This window comes from Coffea eugenioides, chromosome 6 (genome assembly GCF_003713205.1).
Source record: "Coffea eugenioides isolate CCC68of chromosome 6, Ceug_1.0, whole genome shotgun sequence".
Taxonomy (NCBI): Eukaryota; Viridiplantae; Streptophyta; class Magnoliopsida; order Gentianales; family Rubiaceae; genus Coffea; species Coffea eugenioides.
In genome coordinates, this window is record NC_040040.1 from 11867012 (window position 1) to 11885719 (window position 18708).

Genomic DNA, 18708 nt, shown 5'->3' on the forward strand with positions numbered 1-18708 from the left:
GAAATGTAAACTTGATAAGAAACAAAAAATGAGATAAAAGTGAGTGGTTGTAGCATTAAATAATTTGGGTTAAAAAAATAATTCTTTTTAACTTTTTTCAATTTAATGGACAAAAACAAAATTAAAAGATGGAAGAAAACATCAATAAATTAAAAATAAAGAGGTTTGATTAAAAAGGGAGTGAAAAAAAAAAAAGGATAGAGAGAGAGAGAGAGAGTTGAAAATTAAAAAGAAATAGCCATGAGAGGATGAGATTAAGAAATATGAGTGTTTGCTTTATATAAATAAGTTATCAAAACAAACTAATAAGATATGATGGTGCAATGGTTAATACATTGGTCTTCTATTACAAAGGTCTTGAGTTTGAATCTTGATAGCTGCATTTTGCAAAAACAAAAAGAGGAAGGTTGAAAACCGGCTCAATAGCGGTTCAATCGCGATTTTTACGGTTTGACCAGTTCTTGACCGGTTTTCTGACAAAGTCAACTATGGCATTGAACTGGACCGATGCCATGGCCGGTTCGCGGTTCAACCGGTCGAACCGGCCGGTCCGGTCCGGTTTTCAAAACATTGACTGAAAGTGCAGAGCTATTGTTGTGGTGGGCAGAGTCGGGGAAGTTAAAAAGCAACTTGTTAGTGATTGAAGCAATTAACGAGGAGAATTAAACCAAGGGTTAATCAAATTTAATCCCCTTAAAGTATACTTCATTTTTCAGTTTACCCCATAATCTTTAATTTTGCTTACTTAACCTCCTATAGGACAAAATTATCCTTGCATTATTTGACTTTTCATTTACCTTGTTTTCCTTTCTTTTATTTCTTTTTCTCTTTCTTCTTTATTTAATTCTTCCTCTTTCCCACAAAAATTTTCACCTTATTGATTGAAATTAAAAAAGAGAATTGCAGAGATTTATCTTCTCCTTAAATGATTAAAAAAAATATTTAAATCACTTTCCTAAAATACAATTTTTTTAACATTTCTAGTCTTTTATTTTTGGATTTTCCTCTTTCCTTTCTAGTTTCTCATTTTATTCCCAAAAAAATATCTTAAAATAAAATTGTGACCTGATTAATAATCATCAATTGAAATTTGTGACACGTGGTATCATACAAAAAATCAAAATTAGTTTTTGATGCCTTTTTAACCTTCGCCTAAAAATATGCAATTACAAACTCAAAACAAAAATTTTCGTTGAAATGAAATTTTCTATTGGGAAGGATGAAAGAAAGAAGAAAGAGAAAAAGAAAGGAAAACAATTTCATCTTATGATATTTTCTTGAGAATAAAATGAGAAACTATAAAGGAAAGAGGAAAATCCAAAATTAAAAGAATTGAAAGGCTAAAAAAATTGTATTTTAGGAAAGTAGTTTGAATTTTTTTTTAATCATTTAAGGAGAAGATAGATCTCTGCAATTCCTCTTTTTTAATTTCAATCATTAAGTTGAATATTTTTGTGGGAAAGAGGAAGAATTAAATAAAGAATAAAGAGGAAAATAAATAAAAAAAAAGAAAATAAGGTAAATAAAAAGTCAAAATAATGCAAGGACAATTTTGTCCTGTAGGGGATTAAGTGAGCAAAATTAAAGGTTATGGGGTAAATTGAGAAATAGGATATACCTTAAGGGGATTAAATGTGAGTAGCCCTTAAACCAATCATGGGTAGGAGGAAAATGATCGTAAATTAGTATGTGCAATTAATTAAACCAATCATAGGAATTAATAACTGTAAATGAGTAAACGAATGGTTAATTAATTAGTTGAGATGGAATATTTGTAGCAGAAGTAATATGTTGTTGCATGATTGTTTTTTATATTTTGCGGGTAGAATATAAAGAAATGTTTTAAAAATGCATTTGTAATAGTATTAGACCAAATTAATGAGAATGAATTGATGACATAATAACCGCAGTGCGTATAGGTGAAATTTAATTAGACCATATTTGTCACTTTTAAATTTTCAGCATTATCATCGCAATCACTTACGAGCAAATCTTATATACACTGACAGCGTATACACTATCACTATTGAATCTATGACATATATGCAAAAGTTGAATTTTAAATTCAAATTTTGCATATTTGTAATTCATCCAACTTTGATACTTTATACACTGTTCGTATAGGAAAGATTAATCCATCACTTAATTATACTTTTATCATATGATTAACATGTTGGCTATGTATTGTGAACCAATACCACAACTAACTTTCACCAATAACCAACCACAAACATTATAATTACCAAATTCATTAAAATAATATTAAATTTTTTTTTAAAAGATCAAAGTTTTTTGTTTATTAAAATTTTATGCCATCTTGCTCCATATAAAAAGTGATTGTTTAAATTGTACATAGATTGAGTGCGCCCTTTATCACTAGTAATACTAATGGTATTTGTTCTAATGTATACATGCTTGAAATCAAATATTCATATTAATTAAACTATGTAGTGATACAGTTAAGAAATATTTTTAATAGGTGTAAATACAAACATATAACTGCTCATTGTCTATTCTAAAAGTAGGACAACAAACAATCTTCACATTAAAAGTATTCCATATATTTTCATGGATAATATAATACAAGATGACATGCCCGAATTTACTAATGAATGAATAATTTTCTTTCAAATAACATAAAAACTTTTTACAGCTGGTACCCCTGAACTTGAACATATTTTTAGGCAAAAGGAGATAAAAATTTATGATTAAGTGACAAATCACCTCCACTTTATTAGAAAATGATATCACAATAATATTAAAACTAAATAATCACTAACCAACCATTATGAAGAAAATAAGTTTAAAAGTTGTAATTTAAATCAATACATAACATATATCCAAATTTTGGAAGAAATACAATTCCTGTTTATAATACTCTGCATGTGTGTAAGACTGATCATTAATGCTTGGATCAAAACAAATTTGGTCACCAGTGTTTCAAATCTTAAGCATATTTAGTAAATTGACGAAAAAATGATGATTAAAGATCAAAGTCAAGTTGCCACTACTGAATAGTTTTGACTTTGCATCTTTTATAGCAATGTTTCGAATTTGGATCATCATGGTATCTTAGATTTTAAATAGTGATATTAACGGTTTCAAAGGAAAAGAAATGCAAATTAGATTGAAATTATGTTGAAAATGTGCAAAGATTGACGAAACTTCTTTCTTTTATTCTTTTATTTTGTGTATTCATCCCACTTGTTTCTCATAGACTTTTACTCTTGCATAACTGGTCCCAAATGTAGCATTATATATGTATGTATGGTTTTGCATTATGGAGAATTAATTGATAATGAATTCTTTTTTTTTTGTTACTTGTATTGATATTTAAACGCTCAATTAGATATCCATTCAAACTATAAAGAATATGAACTATAAGTAAATCAGGTTTGTTTTCTTTTTTCAATTTTAATAGATTATCAATTGAATTTAAGATGAAAATAATATTTTGTATAATTCTTTGAATCATTCAATAAGATTCTTAAGGTAACCGGGGGGAGGGTTGTGGTAAAATATTAAGGTAAACAAATAGCAAAGTAACTATTTTAAAACTTTCCATTGAAACTTTGGATTTAATAGACAGAAAACTGATAAAAGTATATAAATTGTGCCCCCACTACGAGAGCAATTTAGCACGAGTTCAAAGTATTTTAAATGTCTCTTGATTATATGTAGTTTACCTACTATAGTTTTTTTTTATGAAATATATTTTGATTGTTTTACTTTTTTGGTTCTATAGATAAATAATTCAAATTAGATAACATAGTGTCGTTAGCCACTATGTACTCTATATAGAATAATATAGGCACAACATTATCATTTAACCTAAAAAGTATATCTTCGTTAAATAAGTTAAAATTGGATAATAATACACATTTGATATACAGAACAAAAATTAGGAGGTTATAATATAGGAAAAATTGAAATAGAAATTTATTGCTAAAACGATTTTGACTGTTAATCAATGTTAAGTTCCATCAATTGTTCTAAATATGCTTAAAATTATAAATTTTGGAGACCAAAATTTTTATTATTGAAATATTATCATTTTAATATATAACTAAACATTCACATTCATAACCTGCCTATCATGTGATGCAATTCTCAGCACACCTCCTTATCGGCTTACCGGTAATCTTTTAGTTCTACTCTCTTATTTTGTGCTTCATTTTCAAGGTGAAGTCAGCCTTGTCAGTTGTCCTTTGGTTCCTATTGACTTGATGTGAGGCAGAATACCATGTACCATTGTGTCAGTTTAATACCAAAGAAATGGTAGAAACCGCTATACCATTTTGAAGAGGCTTCGCTTGTTATATTAGACGCGCTCAGAAAGTTAATGGCTAAACGATCTAGAGAGTACTCTAAGGAGGACCCACAAAATATTCACATCCAGTTGATAACAGAAGAGAGCTCCTGAGGACCTTAAACCCAGGCTAAGAAACCCACGTCTAACCGTCCAAGCATGAATGCTCAAGCCTCGAGGAGTTCACTTTTTAGGGTAGATACTAGGATGTTAAAGCCTCGGACATTGATCATTCAGAGCTAGCACACAGGTGTTCTATTTTTCTGATGACAACGGATTTTTTTTTTTTTCCCTAATTTGTTGGCAACAGATTAGACATGGCACACAGGAAAATGTCAGATTCTAGCCCACAATATCCGATGGGTGACGGGCTACTTCCGCCACAGAGAAAGTGGTGTGCTGGTCCAATTCCCCAAACATCTAGGTCCACATAGTGGAAAATTTAGTGAAATTACCTGATGTGACGGGGTTCAAGTGCCAGTGTAACAATGCCCCGCTAGCCCGACAAAAAAATCTTGGTCCACACGGTCGAACATGAGACTCTTTCAAAGATTTTATCAAAATTTCCCCCATCTAACTATCATGATCCTCATCTAACTTTCCCCCCTATTAATCAGCTAATTTGGTTCGAATTGCAAATGATTTATCAAATTTGACTTAGGGACTCCAATCATTACAAGGAGAAAGAGTTTCATATACCAAGACGAGAATCTCGCGGGAGATGATTTTTAAATTTTTAAATTTTTAAAATTTTAAACTTTCTAAACTTCTGATTTGATAACTTCATTCTTAGTGGTGTATATACGGTGTTAGATTACGTCTTTCATTAATGGTAGACAAAATTTTCAACAAATTATTCAAGTGAATAAACTCTCTTTTGGCTCTTTGAGCACACTTTTTTTGGATTAATCTTTCCTCTACTGACAGTGTATATACTGTCAGCGTTTGATGGATGACAATTATGTAAAATTTGAATTTAAAATTTAACTTTTGTACATATGTCATGAATCAAACGGTAATAGTGTATATACCGTTAGTGTATATAAGATTTACTCTTTTTTTCCAACAAACAGCAATATCATTATATATATTAACATTTGATAATACAATAATTAATTACAAAAAAGGGTCATAGTCCTCTCATTCTTCCTAGCTGTTTCAATTAACCATATTGGGAAATCATTTGTTCAACAAACGGCTCTTTGAGCACCTTGAGTGTTCTAACTTTACTCAATTCGTTTTCTACTTATGAAAGTATTCACAAGTCATGACTAGTCAAAACAATGCGGCAATCACACGTGATTGGCAATACTGACTCATTCCTTTTGTTGTTGGCACCTAATCACCATTTAATTTTTGTAATAAGGTAGCAATATCCTTCATTTTGTAAAAAGAGTAATGATTCTTGATTCTAATCTCATGCATTAGTCTTGCTTTGATTGAAATTGGTTTTCTAACTCGTGCTTTATAGCATGTAACCTTTTTTTTCCTTTAGGTACAACACTATTTCTAGCAAGTTACTCACTTAAATCTTGTCTATTGCCTTGAAGCGTCGACTGGGGTGAATTGCAAAAGAATGGTATCTCATAACTCATAGACAAAAAGGATTGTATCAAAATAAAACATCCTGGACTAGAGAGAGAGAGATAGAGAGAGGCGATTGAATTTTTCCTTATTAATCGGTTATCTTAATCCATAAATACATGGGTTGCTTGGTTAAGCTATAATTAGAATTGTTATTGTAATAGTTGAGAGAGTGTGCTTACCATCAAGGGATAATTTCAGAAACCTCTCATGAGATTTCTAACAATTTTATTGAACTCTCTTGAAATTTTAGAAATTACACTTATCTCTCTCCCTCATCTAAAATAACAATATTAGCTTTATCATTTTAATAAAAACTCCCTTGTTGGATATACATATAGAAAGAATGGGATTTATAATTATTTTTTCTTTTCCGCTTCTCTTCTTATCCCTCTCATATTTTTTTAAAAAATATCATTACCAAATGTTGGCTTAGTGGCTTTTTTGGTTGACAATTTTGAATATCATCCAATTTTTTATTGATTTTTTTTCTTTGTATCAAAAGCAACAATAACTTAAAAAAAAAAAACTATGCAAAACTGCTACTAAACTATAATAGTTCCAACAATTCAAAAATCTATGAACTCTAAAGAATCATGATAATACTTTCTGCTCCAACTTTGAAGGAATATGTATCTGCAGTAAAACACCGTCTACATCATCCTATCGTGACGATAAAACTATTATAATAATTGCTTATTCAATAATATATATATTAAAAAATTGATGCTTTTTCTTTATATTTGTGCTATATATTTTACAATTGTTCTGGAAAGTAATCTAAACTTTATAAATCGAGGGCATTTTAGGTTGTTCATATAGATTTTTGATCAAGTTTAAAATTTGATTACCAAACATGTCAAATCAAGAAAGGGAAGTGTAATTTTTAAAATCTCAAAGAAACTCAATAAAATCATCAAAAATTTCAAAAGAGGTTTACGAAATAATCCCTATCATCAAAATAAGGCGTGTAACATGGATTCTACAGATTGAGATGTATAAGAGGACATGCAGGCACCGGTAACTAGATTCATCTGTCAAAGAAGTAAGTTGGTTTTATGGATAAAGTATTCGAGAAGTGGAGAACCCAAGATGTGATGGATATGCGAGTACTTTTAAATTTGATGCGTTAATAAAATGAGGTGTAACAGTTGCACGTAATGAGTTCTTTTTTTTTTCCTCGCAATGATAGCATCTATAACCTAATTTATTTAATTCTACAAAAAGAGAGAATTTTAAAAAATTATATAAAGAACTAATATATATACAATTTTAACTAGATTAAAAGGTACCCTGACACCTACTTTGAATTTGTTCGCTGCTGCAGGTATTTAGTCCCTTTTTGTACAGACTTACATAGTGGTTACTTGAAGAGTTCTCCACTTGTAAATTCATCACGCATGTGATTCTGCAGAGCTATCTTGTATGACTTGACAGATTACCTACCATTTAGGTGACCAAATTGACATGTGCCGAATGTTTAACACTTAATGCTCAAAACTCAATAATTTATTTCAGCTTTTGGCTGGTCCGGTTATGGTTCGATACGTTGCGGGAGCCACCAGTCTATTACCAATAACATATGGGCAGCATATCGGCCTGGTTATCCATTAGGACTTTTCCTTAACTAATGTACGGGGAGTATTAGGAGTATAGTTCTCAATAACACACATGCATGATAGCATCCCTTCATCATGGAGAGGAGGCCCTTTTATGTCCTTTACGATCCGTTTCGGATATATGTTTCATGTTACCGTAATTGCCCTCGTGTAAATTTTTTTTCTTTTTTTGGGGTAATTGACCTTGAATCATACTCTCTACCTGTGAATTTTTAAGGAAATTACAAGAGAATATAAACATCTGGATTGGATCTCTGATAGATAACTTGATGAAGCGAAGAAACGTTAAGTAAGACGGCTCGATGAATAGAACAGCTGAAAACAGTTTTAAAAAGAATAGCACATTTCATATATGTAAAAAAATGAAAAGAATGATTCTACAACTCCATTCACAATTTGCCTTACAGGCCGCAATTCACCTATAAGTGAATGATGAAACCTCCGAAAGAATGAAAGAATCAGCCAAGGGGAGGAGAAAAAGAGTCGATGGCCATACTAAAATTGGTCCATCAACGACCCAAAATTTGATAAAGAATCAGGAAAAAAGAAGGGAAGAAGTCAGCAATTCCTGCAGCAGAAAAAAAATTGCAGAATTGTGACGACTGATTTTGGAAGCTGCTTAAAAGTTCCAAAGAGTTGAATCCTGTGAAAAATATCCTTCAAAATTCTCTTCTCCATCCAGATCAACGGTAGGCATGGGTGGCACAAAAAAATCATCGAACCCAGGGAATATTCCAAACATGTCCAAGAATGCGTTGTCCAGAGGTATTTCGGGCAATTCACTCTCCAACTGGACCACCCCATCCGACACCGAAGGACAGGGCGATTCCGCCTGGAGCTCAAGTGAGGAAATGGAAGAGGAAGAATTATCCGAAACCAAATTGTCAATCCGGGCCGGTTCCCCGATCAAACGGTGCTCGGAGTTGGCAAACTGGGCGGCGGCCACCTGAATCTCCGCCGGAGTCATTGACCTTCCGTTGACAATCTCCGGCGGGTTATCAGGGAAATTAAACTTGGCCAACTTGCCACGCAAGCAAAAGAGCGCGGCGTCGAAAGCCCGGGCCGCTTTCTCGGCCGTATCGTAGGAACCCAACCAGATTCTCTCCCGACTGTTGGGAAGTCTAATTTCGGAAACATATTTCCCCCACTTGCGCTTTCGGACACCCGTGTACTTAATGCTACTACTCGAGTGATCACCGGCAACCTTAAATCTCTCTAACGTTGCTGCTGTTGAGGGTGGAGATGAAGATCGTTTCTGGGCTGCGGGCTTCACCATCTGCGACGGGGGTTAACCAGATATTTAGAATCCTTAATTATTCGTTATTGTAGTCGACGTTTTCTTTGGATGAGACTTGAGAGTTGAGATTGTTGTTACTGCTGGTGACTTTGGACGTGGGACTTGAGGAGGATTGGCGGCTTGGGGTGTGTATATATATATAATTTGAGGGAGTGCAGTAGGAGAGTGACAGTAAGGTGGGGCTGGATTGGGTCAACAGGGCGCGTTGATCGTACCGGTCCAGAGAGGAAAAGTTAGGGGCTGAGAGTGCCACGTGGAAGAAAGAATGTAATAGGACATTTGGGCTTACGCGTAGTATTTGAGTAAGAATAAAGAATTCTAGAAATGACTGCACGTGGTGTTCGTGTAGTAACTCGTGGGATAATTTGAGTGTCGTCGCGGAAACCACCGGATGGGAAGTGTTTTTTAAATGCTTTCCTCTTTTTTTATCATCCTCGCTCTTTCTATAACTAGTGGGAATACCCGTGCTATGCACGGTGCTGACATTATTGAAAATAAAATAAAATGGTGAACAAATAAAGGCGAAAAAATTTTACCAATAAAATTAAAATATAATATCTGTTTAACAATAGTTTGAAATATAATAGAATGTATATATCATTCAAGAACCGTCTTTTTTCGGTTGTATGAGAATTTTTTTTATCATTGTATGAGAATTGTTAACAAAAAAATACAATAGTTAATATAGAATAGCATCAATAGAATTTAATACAATTGTATTGTAATCAAATGAAAAATACGCACCAATTGAATTGTTTTTAGCACCCATAGTTAATGAAGTAATCCCTATATAAAAATATTTTGGTACATGTAGTAATTGGTAATCTATAAAATAAAATAAATTGCTAATCTATAAAATTGCTAAGTTGTCTATAAATAGCATCAATAGAATGTAATACAATTGTATTGTAATCGAACAATTGCAATACAATTGTATTGTATTGTATCTATAGTTGATTTAGCAAGATAGTGCAGCCAAAAAATGTGTATGTAAGATGAGTATGACGATATAAGAAACTGTATATTTACCATGATCACGCAAAATCATTGGTGATGTGGATGCCTGGCGATCTTGAGGACAGTTAGATTTTTCATTTCTTTGATCTAGAAATAAAATATATATTAAATTAAAAATCAATAGTTTATGTATTTATTTTATGTGTAAATAGTGATACATTGTATGAGAACTGTTAACCAAAAAAATACAATAATTAATATAGAAATAGCATCAATAGAATTTAATAGAATTGCATTGTAATCAAATGAAAACAATTACAGAGAAGTGGTTACCTGAACTAAGGAATGCAGTTTTAAATGCTCAAAAGTGCCTTGACGATTGCACATATGTCAGGGGCTTGGTGAGTTTTTTGCTCCTCTTGAATCATTTTCTTTTTTCTAATTGTAATATATTACTTGCAGGTGTTAAGTAGGACTTGGCTCTAACCTTTCGTTTAAGTACTTTAAGCAATGAACTATTTATTCCATGAGTTGAATTGTGCTGTTGCTAGATAGATGAATCACGTAGTTGTAATTGTCATTGTTGATAAAGAAAAGAAAGGCTAGAATGCAATTTTGCCAAAAGGATTTCTGACGAAATTAAAAATTAATCCAATTTTAATAATGGACGTATAGTGCCTTAGTTATTAGTAGTATCTGAATTGTTTTTCTCCAATTATAAACCATTTTTAATTATTTTTTTTAATTATCAAAAAATCTTTTTTTTATTTCATGCACGATCATTTTTTGAATAAAATTATGAAAATAACTATCGTAACACCTATTTTATGCACGATCATTTTTTGAATAAAATTATGAAAATAACTATCGTAACACCTATTTTATGTGATAAATGTGCAATAAAAAATAATTAAAAAAATTTCAGTAATACAAACAAATAAATTTTTATAATATACAATTTATGTTAGAAATAGTAGAACCCTCAATCATGAACCTATACCATCCGCAATTATATAAGCAAGCAATACCTTTTTATCTTTGTTTTACAGTGTAACAATAAGCAAACAACCATTCATAAGATTTTGTAAAAAATTTTCAGAAATAATGGATGATCAGAAAATCAATACAATATCATTCATGACAAAAAACAAAGCAAAAGCAAAACATACTTAAAAGGCAGAGGGGACTGACCTGGAAAATTAAGCCGGCCGCAAGAAGGTTGATTTCTGCTGGAGTCTCTGCACATAATATCTTCCACTATTGCTCACAAAAGAAACAAAATCAATACATTTACAAAATCAATAGAGAACCCAAAACAAATAAGAAACTGAGAGAGAGGGTGAGGGAATTAACTCGATAAGTTAATTAAATCGATCAGTAAAAGAAGAATTTGTAGGAGTAATTGTTGGAGTAATTGTAGGATGAGTTAAGATAGTGGGATAGTGGGAGTGAGATAGTGGGAATATTGATTGGTGATAAGGTGATAGTGAGATAGTGGGAATATTGATTGGTGATAATGTGGGTTATAACCCACTACTTTTTTATGTATTAAAATAAATACAAAAATATGAGTTAAGATAGTGGGATAGTGGGAGTGAGATAGTGGGAACATTGATTGGTGATAGTGGGATAGTGGGAATATTGATTGGTGATAAGGTAGGTTATAACCCACTACTTTTTTATGTATTAAAATAAATACAAAAATCTAGAAAAAAGTATGACAAGTTTAGAAGGCATTGAGAGGGTTTCTGCTAAAAATCCCTTCCTGAATACATATAGATATAGATATTCTATTCTATCGTAATCTAAGAGAGATATTCAATTGAGCCTACGGGAGATCAATGAAAATTGAATTACCATCGCTATCCACTCGTCTGAATTTTTTAGAAATGCCACATTTATATCTATATGTATTGTAAGAAGGATTTTTAGCATAAACCCTCTCAATGGCTTCCAAATTTTTTATTCTTTTTTTTAGATTTTTGTATTTATTTTAATACATAAAATCTAATTAAAAACTTTAAAATAGTGGGTTATAACTAATCCTATCACAAGTCAAATTTAAAATTTAAAACTTTCCTATTATCTCCTTCATAAACCGTTTATAGTTTGTTATTTATACTGTAAGTCCTTTTTACTCCTTAATTAAATAAAATACATTTGTCAAGCCAAAATTCTCAGGGATAATTGATTAGTCTCATTTTAAAATTATTCACCCTATTATATCTTTATCACTTTAGCCCTTTTTATTCCTTCATTAAAAAAGATTAATTTATCTAGCCAAATTCTCGAGATAATGTGATTAGTCCTATTTTTAAGTTATTCACCCAATTATTTCTTTATCCCTTTCCTTCTGGATACAATAATCATTTGTCAAAATCTTCTAATGATATACTCGATTGCTCTTATTTTTTGATAATTTATGTTACAATTATTAAATCAAATTTCTTGTGGTATTAAACTTATCTTCTTCTTTTTTTTGTATTCATCAAGTTTAGGGCACTTTAATAGGTTTACTTTTTATAATTTTTATATTTTTATGTTGGATTTTATTCAATAGGTTTTTTTTAAAAGTTTTAAAATTTGAATGTTGAAATTATACTCTAACATTAAATTGAAATATGTAAATTACAATTATGACATTTTATTTGCACTTAGAATAAACTCAATATTAATATCTTGCAAGCATCTAGATGACTTTTCATTTAGCACATGTACACCAAAAAGTGCATGTAAAGAAAAAATTATGTATGAATTTTAAATTAATAAGGTGTATTTAAAAGGTTGCTTTTGGTGGTATTTTAGCAAAATTTTGATAAAAAAGGTTGTATTACACCAAATTTACATTTGAAAGTTTACTTTTTCTCGATGATTGCAATTCTAGCATTTTATTTGATTAAAAACACTTAAAAAATGAGATAGCAACTTGGAAAAATAATTCTAACTTTTTATATGTCCAAAAACACTTAAAAAGTGAGATAATGAATTCTAAATAGTGAAAGGATTAAAAAGATAGAACTGCAGGGTTAGGGAAGGTAAAGATTAGGGAACAGTTATCAAATTTGATGATTCATATGAGTTTGGGCAAGTTATAATTAGGCTAATCTATATATTTCTACTTAGTTAATGGTTCAAAAAAGACGAGTCGTCAATGAATATAGTTTTATATGAGTTTGGATTATCCAATCACCCATTCACGGCTCACTACTAAATTTTATTTACTTTTTCATCCATATTTTATTTAGCAACAAAATAGTAAATCATATCAACATATCAAGTTAATAAATCAACTTTTACCTAAAGAAGGAGCCTAAAAAACATAAAAAATTGCTTAAAGGAGCCTAAAATGATCATCATAGTAAGTTTCAAATTTTGTCACTATACAACAATTTAAAAATAATTTAGGTATTAATGTAAACAATCAATTAACATTCACGAAATTTATTAAACTTTTATGAAAGGAATGGAAGAAGTAGGCTAAATTTTAAAAAATAAGATAATATAAATTAAAGAAGAGGAAAAATGATGAATACATCTTTGTAAAAATTAGACTATAATTATTAGAGTCATTTAGATTTACCCACTAATGATTGAGTTTGAATCTATGTCTAATTTAATTAAGTCAAAATAAGTGACCCAAATCTGTCAATTTCATACCCACTAATTAATGGGTTAATTTGGTCACCCATTTGAATCCAATTAAATTACACACGCAAACTTATTTGTTAATAGGCGAGCCAAGTAAATAGATTATCATTTACATTTATAAATAGATGAAAATAATAGTAGAATAGGAGACAAGTGGACTGTAAAATTGGATAAGAGATAGGATAATTGGGTGGGAGCGAAATAGAGTAAAGAGAAAAAAGGATTTGATAAAACAAGAAAGGGTTGTAGGGATACAAAAAAATTGGGTAGGATTTGAAGGAACGGCGAAAGGTTGTAGGGATGCGAGAAAGTTAAATTCAGAAAGTGAAAAGGAAAATAGTGAAGAGTAGGAGGAATATCGAGGAGAGAAGAGGTTGAAATGTCGAAAAAGTGGCACGAAGGGGAGAATATGAGAGAAAGTGGTAATAATGTTGTGTTCGACCATATTTTTCCTCCTTCTCATATAAACCCGTGCATAGCACGGGCCAAAATACTAGTATTATAGTAATTGTTGTGAGGTAAGCTTTAAATCATTGACCTTCTATCCCATCAAATCTTAAGGATTTGGTGATGTTTTTTAAATTCTTTCGATTAACGTGATTTTGGCCATCTGAAATTACATTACATCTATTTTACTTGAGTCTGTTGTAAAAGTAAAATCATTTTCAATAATGTTTCTTTAAATTCTGAAACTAAACTCGCATCCATTTCTCCATTGGTACTTAGAGTGCCTATAAATCAAGCTGACTGAGTTTGAAGTTGAGTCTTTGATCGCGTTGTTCACGAGCAGTTTGTCTGTTGACAACTTTAGTTTTACGATAATCTGATTTATTTTGACATTTAAAAATATTAAAATTTAAAGCAAGGGCTAAATTAAACTGAATTTTCTATTGCAGCGCAAGTTTGAAAGCTTACTAATTTTGGAGGCACGATTAAAATTTTGGGACATTTTGAAGGGACAAACTGAAATTATCAGAATTGTTTCGACGTTGCTACCGTAGCAGTTTACATCATGCTCTGGGTCCATCCTCTTTGTGTCATATATCACATTTTCCTTTTTGGTTCCTTTTTGTGTCTCACCAAAAAGGAAGAATATTTTGCCCTTTTGTAAGTAATTTGTCGGCAGCGCTCGGGTTAAGCTGAGTAAAAAGACTACAATGGGATGATATTTCGTTGGGCTAGCTATCTTACGCAATCAAGGGAGACCGTTCGGATCAAATAGCCTTTTTTTTTTTTTTAATATGTGAGAGGGCACAAATAGTTACGTGTAATTAACTATGGGCGGCTAATTCTTTTGGTGTTATGCATTTTATTTTCTTTACTTTTCTAAATACGCAATTTTAATATATGTGTGGCTAACTATCTATAAATTACTCGTAAAAAAAACTCAATTCATGCCCATGTTTTGATAGACTCCTTAAATCCTCTGTTTGTCTTATCAAACAATAGTGCTCTCTACTCCAGCATTGCCTGGTGATTTTATATTAAAATTCAATTAGGTAGATCGCCATACAAGACTCCATAATTTTTTCCAAATTGATCAGATCTGGTCCAGCAACAGTAAATCTGAAAAAGTAGATCTCATTTGTAATTAAACAAATAATTTGATCTATATTCATTTGTTTCTAAAAAAGTAAAATCTCACCCAATTCACATTTATTCTTGCCACTAAAAAAGTGGAATTTGGGTTTTTTTTTTAATACATAAAAATGATTGCATATAGGATACGTGGTGATTTCAGGTCAAAAAATGATTGAAAATTTAAGTTGAAACCAAATTTTATTAATTTGAATTTATAAGGGATGTAAAATTAATAGTTTAAGAGTAAAAAATAAAAAAAATCATTTGATAAAATATAACGGACATTTTAAACATTTTACCATTAAAAATGTGCCAAACTCAATGTAGCAACATAGATCCAGTTTTTTTTTTTTTTTCAAAACGATATTTGATTATATTACTTTCAAAACATAGATCCAGTTCCACTGATGACGATTACACCTGAAAACAATTTCTGAGAGGTCGTTTTCGTGACGTAACACGCATGCCCCAGTTACTTCCCTCCAAATTACAAGTCGGATTTAAAGAACTTTTGTCATACCAAATTCAACAATTACGACTCTCAAGTGCCTTTAACGCGTTGATACAAGTCTTATGTGTAGTGGCGGTTGCCCGTAAAGGCATGAAAAGGCCAAGGAGTTGAATGTCTGAGGCTGCGCCATTGCCTTTCATCTGTTTTTTCCGTCCTCCGGCCACGACAGCACTTACGTCATTCTCCATGGAACTGCATGCGTCAGCCCAGTTACTAAAATTAAAATGTGTTACATTTCCTTAAATTTCTAATGTTCAGTCTTAGTTAATCAATAATAATAAGCAGTACTTGCTAGCTAGTACTTATCCTTAGCGGTGGGTTAGGCGTGGAGTAACTCTATAATTGCGTGCGAGTTTCAAATATCTACCCTTCACGCATGCATGGATTGAAATTGTAATTGAACTCGTTCCTTAATTAATTGGTCAAGTAAGGCATGCTCTAATTCTTATCTGATTTTCAGGATATGTACAATACCCATATGTTATCTAGTTTTAATAAGCAATCGATTCACAAATTTGTGAGCTTGTTCTTGATTGATTATTATTTTAATTGATTTTGGATAATCAATTTTTGTGACATTCTCGATTGCTTTTATATTCTGATTATGGATTTTTTAATGATAGAAAAAGTTAAAATCTATAATCACCTAAGGAGTAGTTTTTATTGGTTCTGATTATTCTCCGTAATTAGTTTTCATAATCAGATTTTGTAAAATTTAAAATAATCGAGAATAAGGCATGTACATATAATACGGTTTCAGAGATTGTTGATTCTAATTATATTGTACCATTTCGGATGCTTTCTTATTTGACCATGAATGGAGGATATTGGAAATCTGGAAAAATGGGTAAAGAAGAAGATAATCAATCTTCACATAAGTGTAATGCTACCATGTTCAAGGGGCAAATTCATAGGGATATAACCCGGAGTTATTTTAAGCTTGATTTTTCAAACTTCTAATTGAGGTTTGGTGGTTGCTTGCACCCTTTTTTTTGGTGTAAGCAGTTTTTTTTTAAATATAAATAAAAATGGCATCATTTCATTAAAACAAGATCCATATATGTTATGTGGTTTGGGGTAAACAATCAGTTACTACGTTAATTTTGTGAATCTCATTGAGATATTGGGATAAGCATGCAGAGTTGACCTAACTAGCTAGTTGGATAGTGCTAGTCCCTGAGCAATTCCTGTAGCTCACTTGAAGATTTATATGATTTCGTAGTCATGAATTCGTCCTGCCTCAACCCAGGAGAAGTTGATCAACTAGGGACTTATTTAGCTGAAAATTTCAACCATATTCGGACTCTATGTTGCATCTTTTGATATGGAACCTGTCATGCTCAAAAGAGCATGATCCACTTCCATTGATGACGATTAAGCCTGAAAACAATTCTAAGAGGTCGTTTTCCCGAGGTAAGGCCAGGGTCCCAGTTGCGTCCCCTCAAAATCACGGGTCCGGTTTAAAAAACCTGTTTGCGATTAGTTGCAAGCGTTTTAAGTCTGCGTCAAACTAACTTCAACATTCAAGCCTTTTTACGCGTTGATACAATACAATCCTAAGTACGGTACTCCATAGTGCACTTTAGTTGCCTTTTCTTTCTTAAACTCTCGACGGCCAAAAGAGTTGAATGTCGTCCAAGGCTGCCGTGCCACTCTTCTCTGTCCTCCACCTCAGTGCTTATGTCATGCAACGTGCCTTCGCTTCCATTTCATGCACCTGCGTGCAGTGACGGAGTCAGGATTTTTTGTTGAGGGGGGTCAAAATTTTTTTTTCTAATAAAATTATCTTAATATATTATGTTCAAAATAATTTTCTTCAATTTAAATATATAACATCTAAAAATATTAAATATTAAATTTAATTATAAAGGTATGTCTATTCATAAATATGCGGTATAGTCATAACAAAAATTAACAAAAAAGATAATTTTTGATTAAATATCTTATAACATCACAAACCATTCAATTTGCACATTATGAGAAGATGCTCTCCAATATGTCACCTATGCAATATATATATATATATAACCATGTAATATAAATGTAATTATTTTCAATTGAAAAAAGATAAAAGTTATGTTAACATAATTTGAAATTTCAATATCTTTTCTTAGAAGTAAATTGAGCTCTACGCTCTTTCATAGAACTAAATTCATCTATGATTGAATCATTGCTAAATTTTTCAGCAACTTCCTTTTCTATATACACAGTTAGACAATCATTCAAGAAATTATCTTACATCTTGTTTCGGAGCTTTGTCTTGATTATTTTCATAATTGAAAATGCCGTTCTGTAGTTGCAGTTGATATAGGAAGAGTAATAACAAGTCTAATAAATCTGTCAATAAGAAGATATATCACTGATTTTCTTATCTTCACCAAGTCTTGACATAACTCATGAATACCAGATAATTCTTGCAATTCATGATAATTTGGAATGTCGAACTCAAAATATTGAAGTTCTATTCTTAGACGTACTAGTTCTTGCTTTTAACAATTATGAATTGGGTCTTTTTATTCTAATACATCACATTGGGTCAATTTACTATGGAACATCAAATTATATGTTTAATTTTTGAAAGTTAAATAATTAGTACAATAAAAAATAAACAACTTTTTCTGAAGAAAAAAATTAATTCAAAGATAAATAATTCATATATATATATATATATCAACTCTCATAATATAAACTAAAATTGTAAAAATTTAAGGGGGGCCAATTTTATTTTACACACATATTTACATATTATGAATTAAAATTTTCAAAACTTAGGGGGGGCCATGGCCCCCCTCTGTCCCCCCTTGGCTCCATCATTGCCTGCGTGGGGGTGCAATTCAATCGAGTAGATTAACTTGAACTGGCAAGTAGCTTGATCAACTGCTTAACTAGAGTTCAGCCAATGTCGACTTCAAGTTGAGTTTGAGCTGTTCGATTGAGGTTTCGCGTCAAGTTCAAGTGTATATATTATATATTCGAGAACTCGTTGAGTTTTATTGAATATTCGGTGTAATATTTAATTAATATATTATAAATAATTAAATTACCTTTTTAGGTTGATTATTTGCAATATTTACAACCCTAACCATTTGTCAAGTTCGAGTACTTGAGCTCAATATCGAGCTTGCCAATTTCTCGAGGTCGATCCAGTCAAGTTCGAGCCTTCCCAATATTACGTCGAATCGAGCTCGAGCTTTGTTCAAAC

The 18708-nt window shown here is 31.4% G+C and overlaps 1 protein-coding gene across 1 annotated transcript; it reads right to left on the minus strand.

Annotated features, from left to right (window-relative positions):
- Positions 1–7815: 7815 nt before the first annotated feature.
- LOC113776155 (ethylene-responsive transcription factor ERF017) lies at positions 7816–8903 on the minus strand. Its single transcript, XM_027321255.1, has one exon. The coding sequence runs from the start codon at positions 8786–8788 to the stop codon at positions 8132–8134; it is 657 nt and encodes a 218-aa protein (XP_027177056.1). The 5' UTR covers positions 8789–8903; the 3' UTR covers positions 7816–8131.
- Between the last annotated feature and the right edge of the window lie 9805 nt (positions 8904–18708).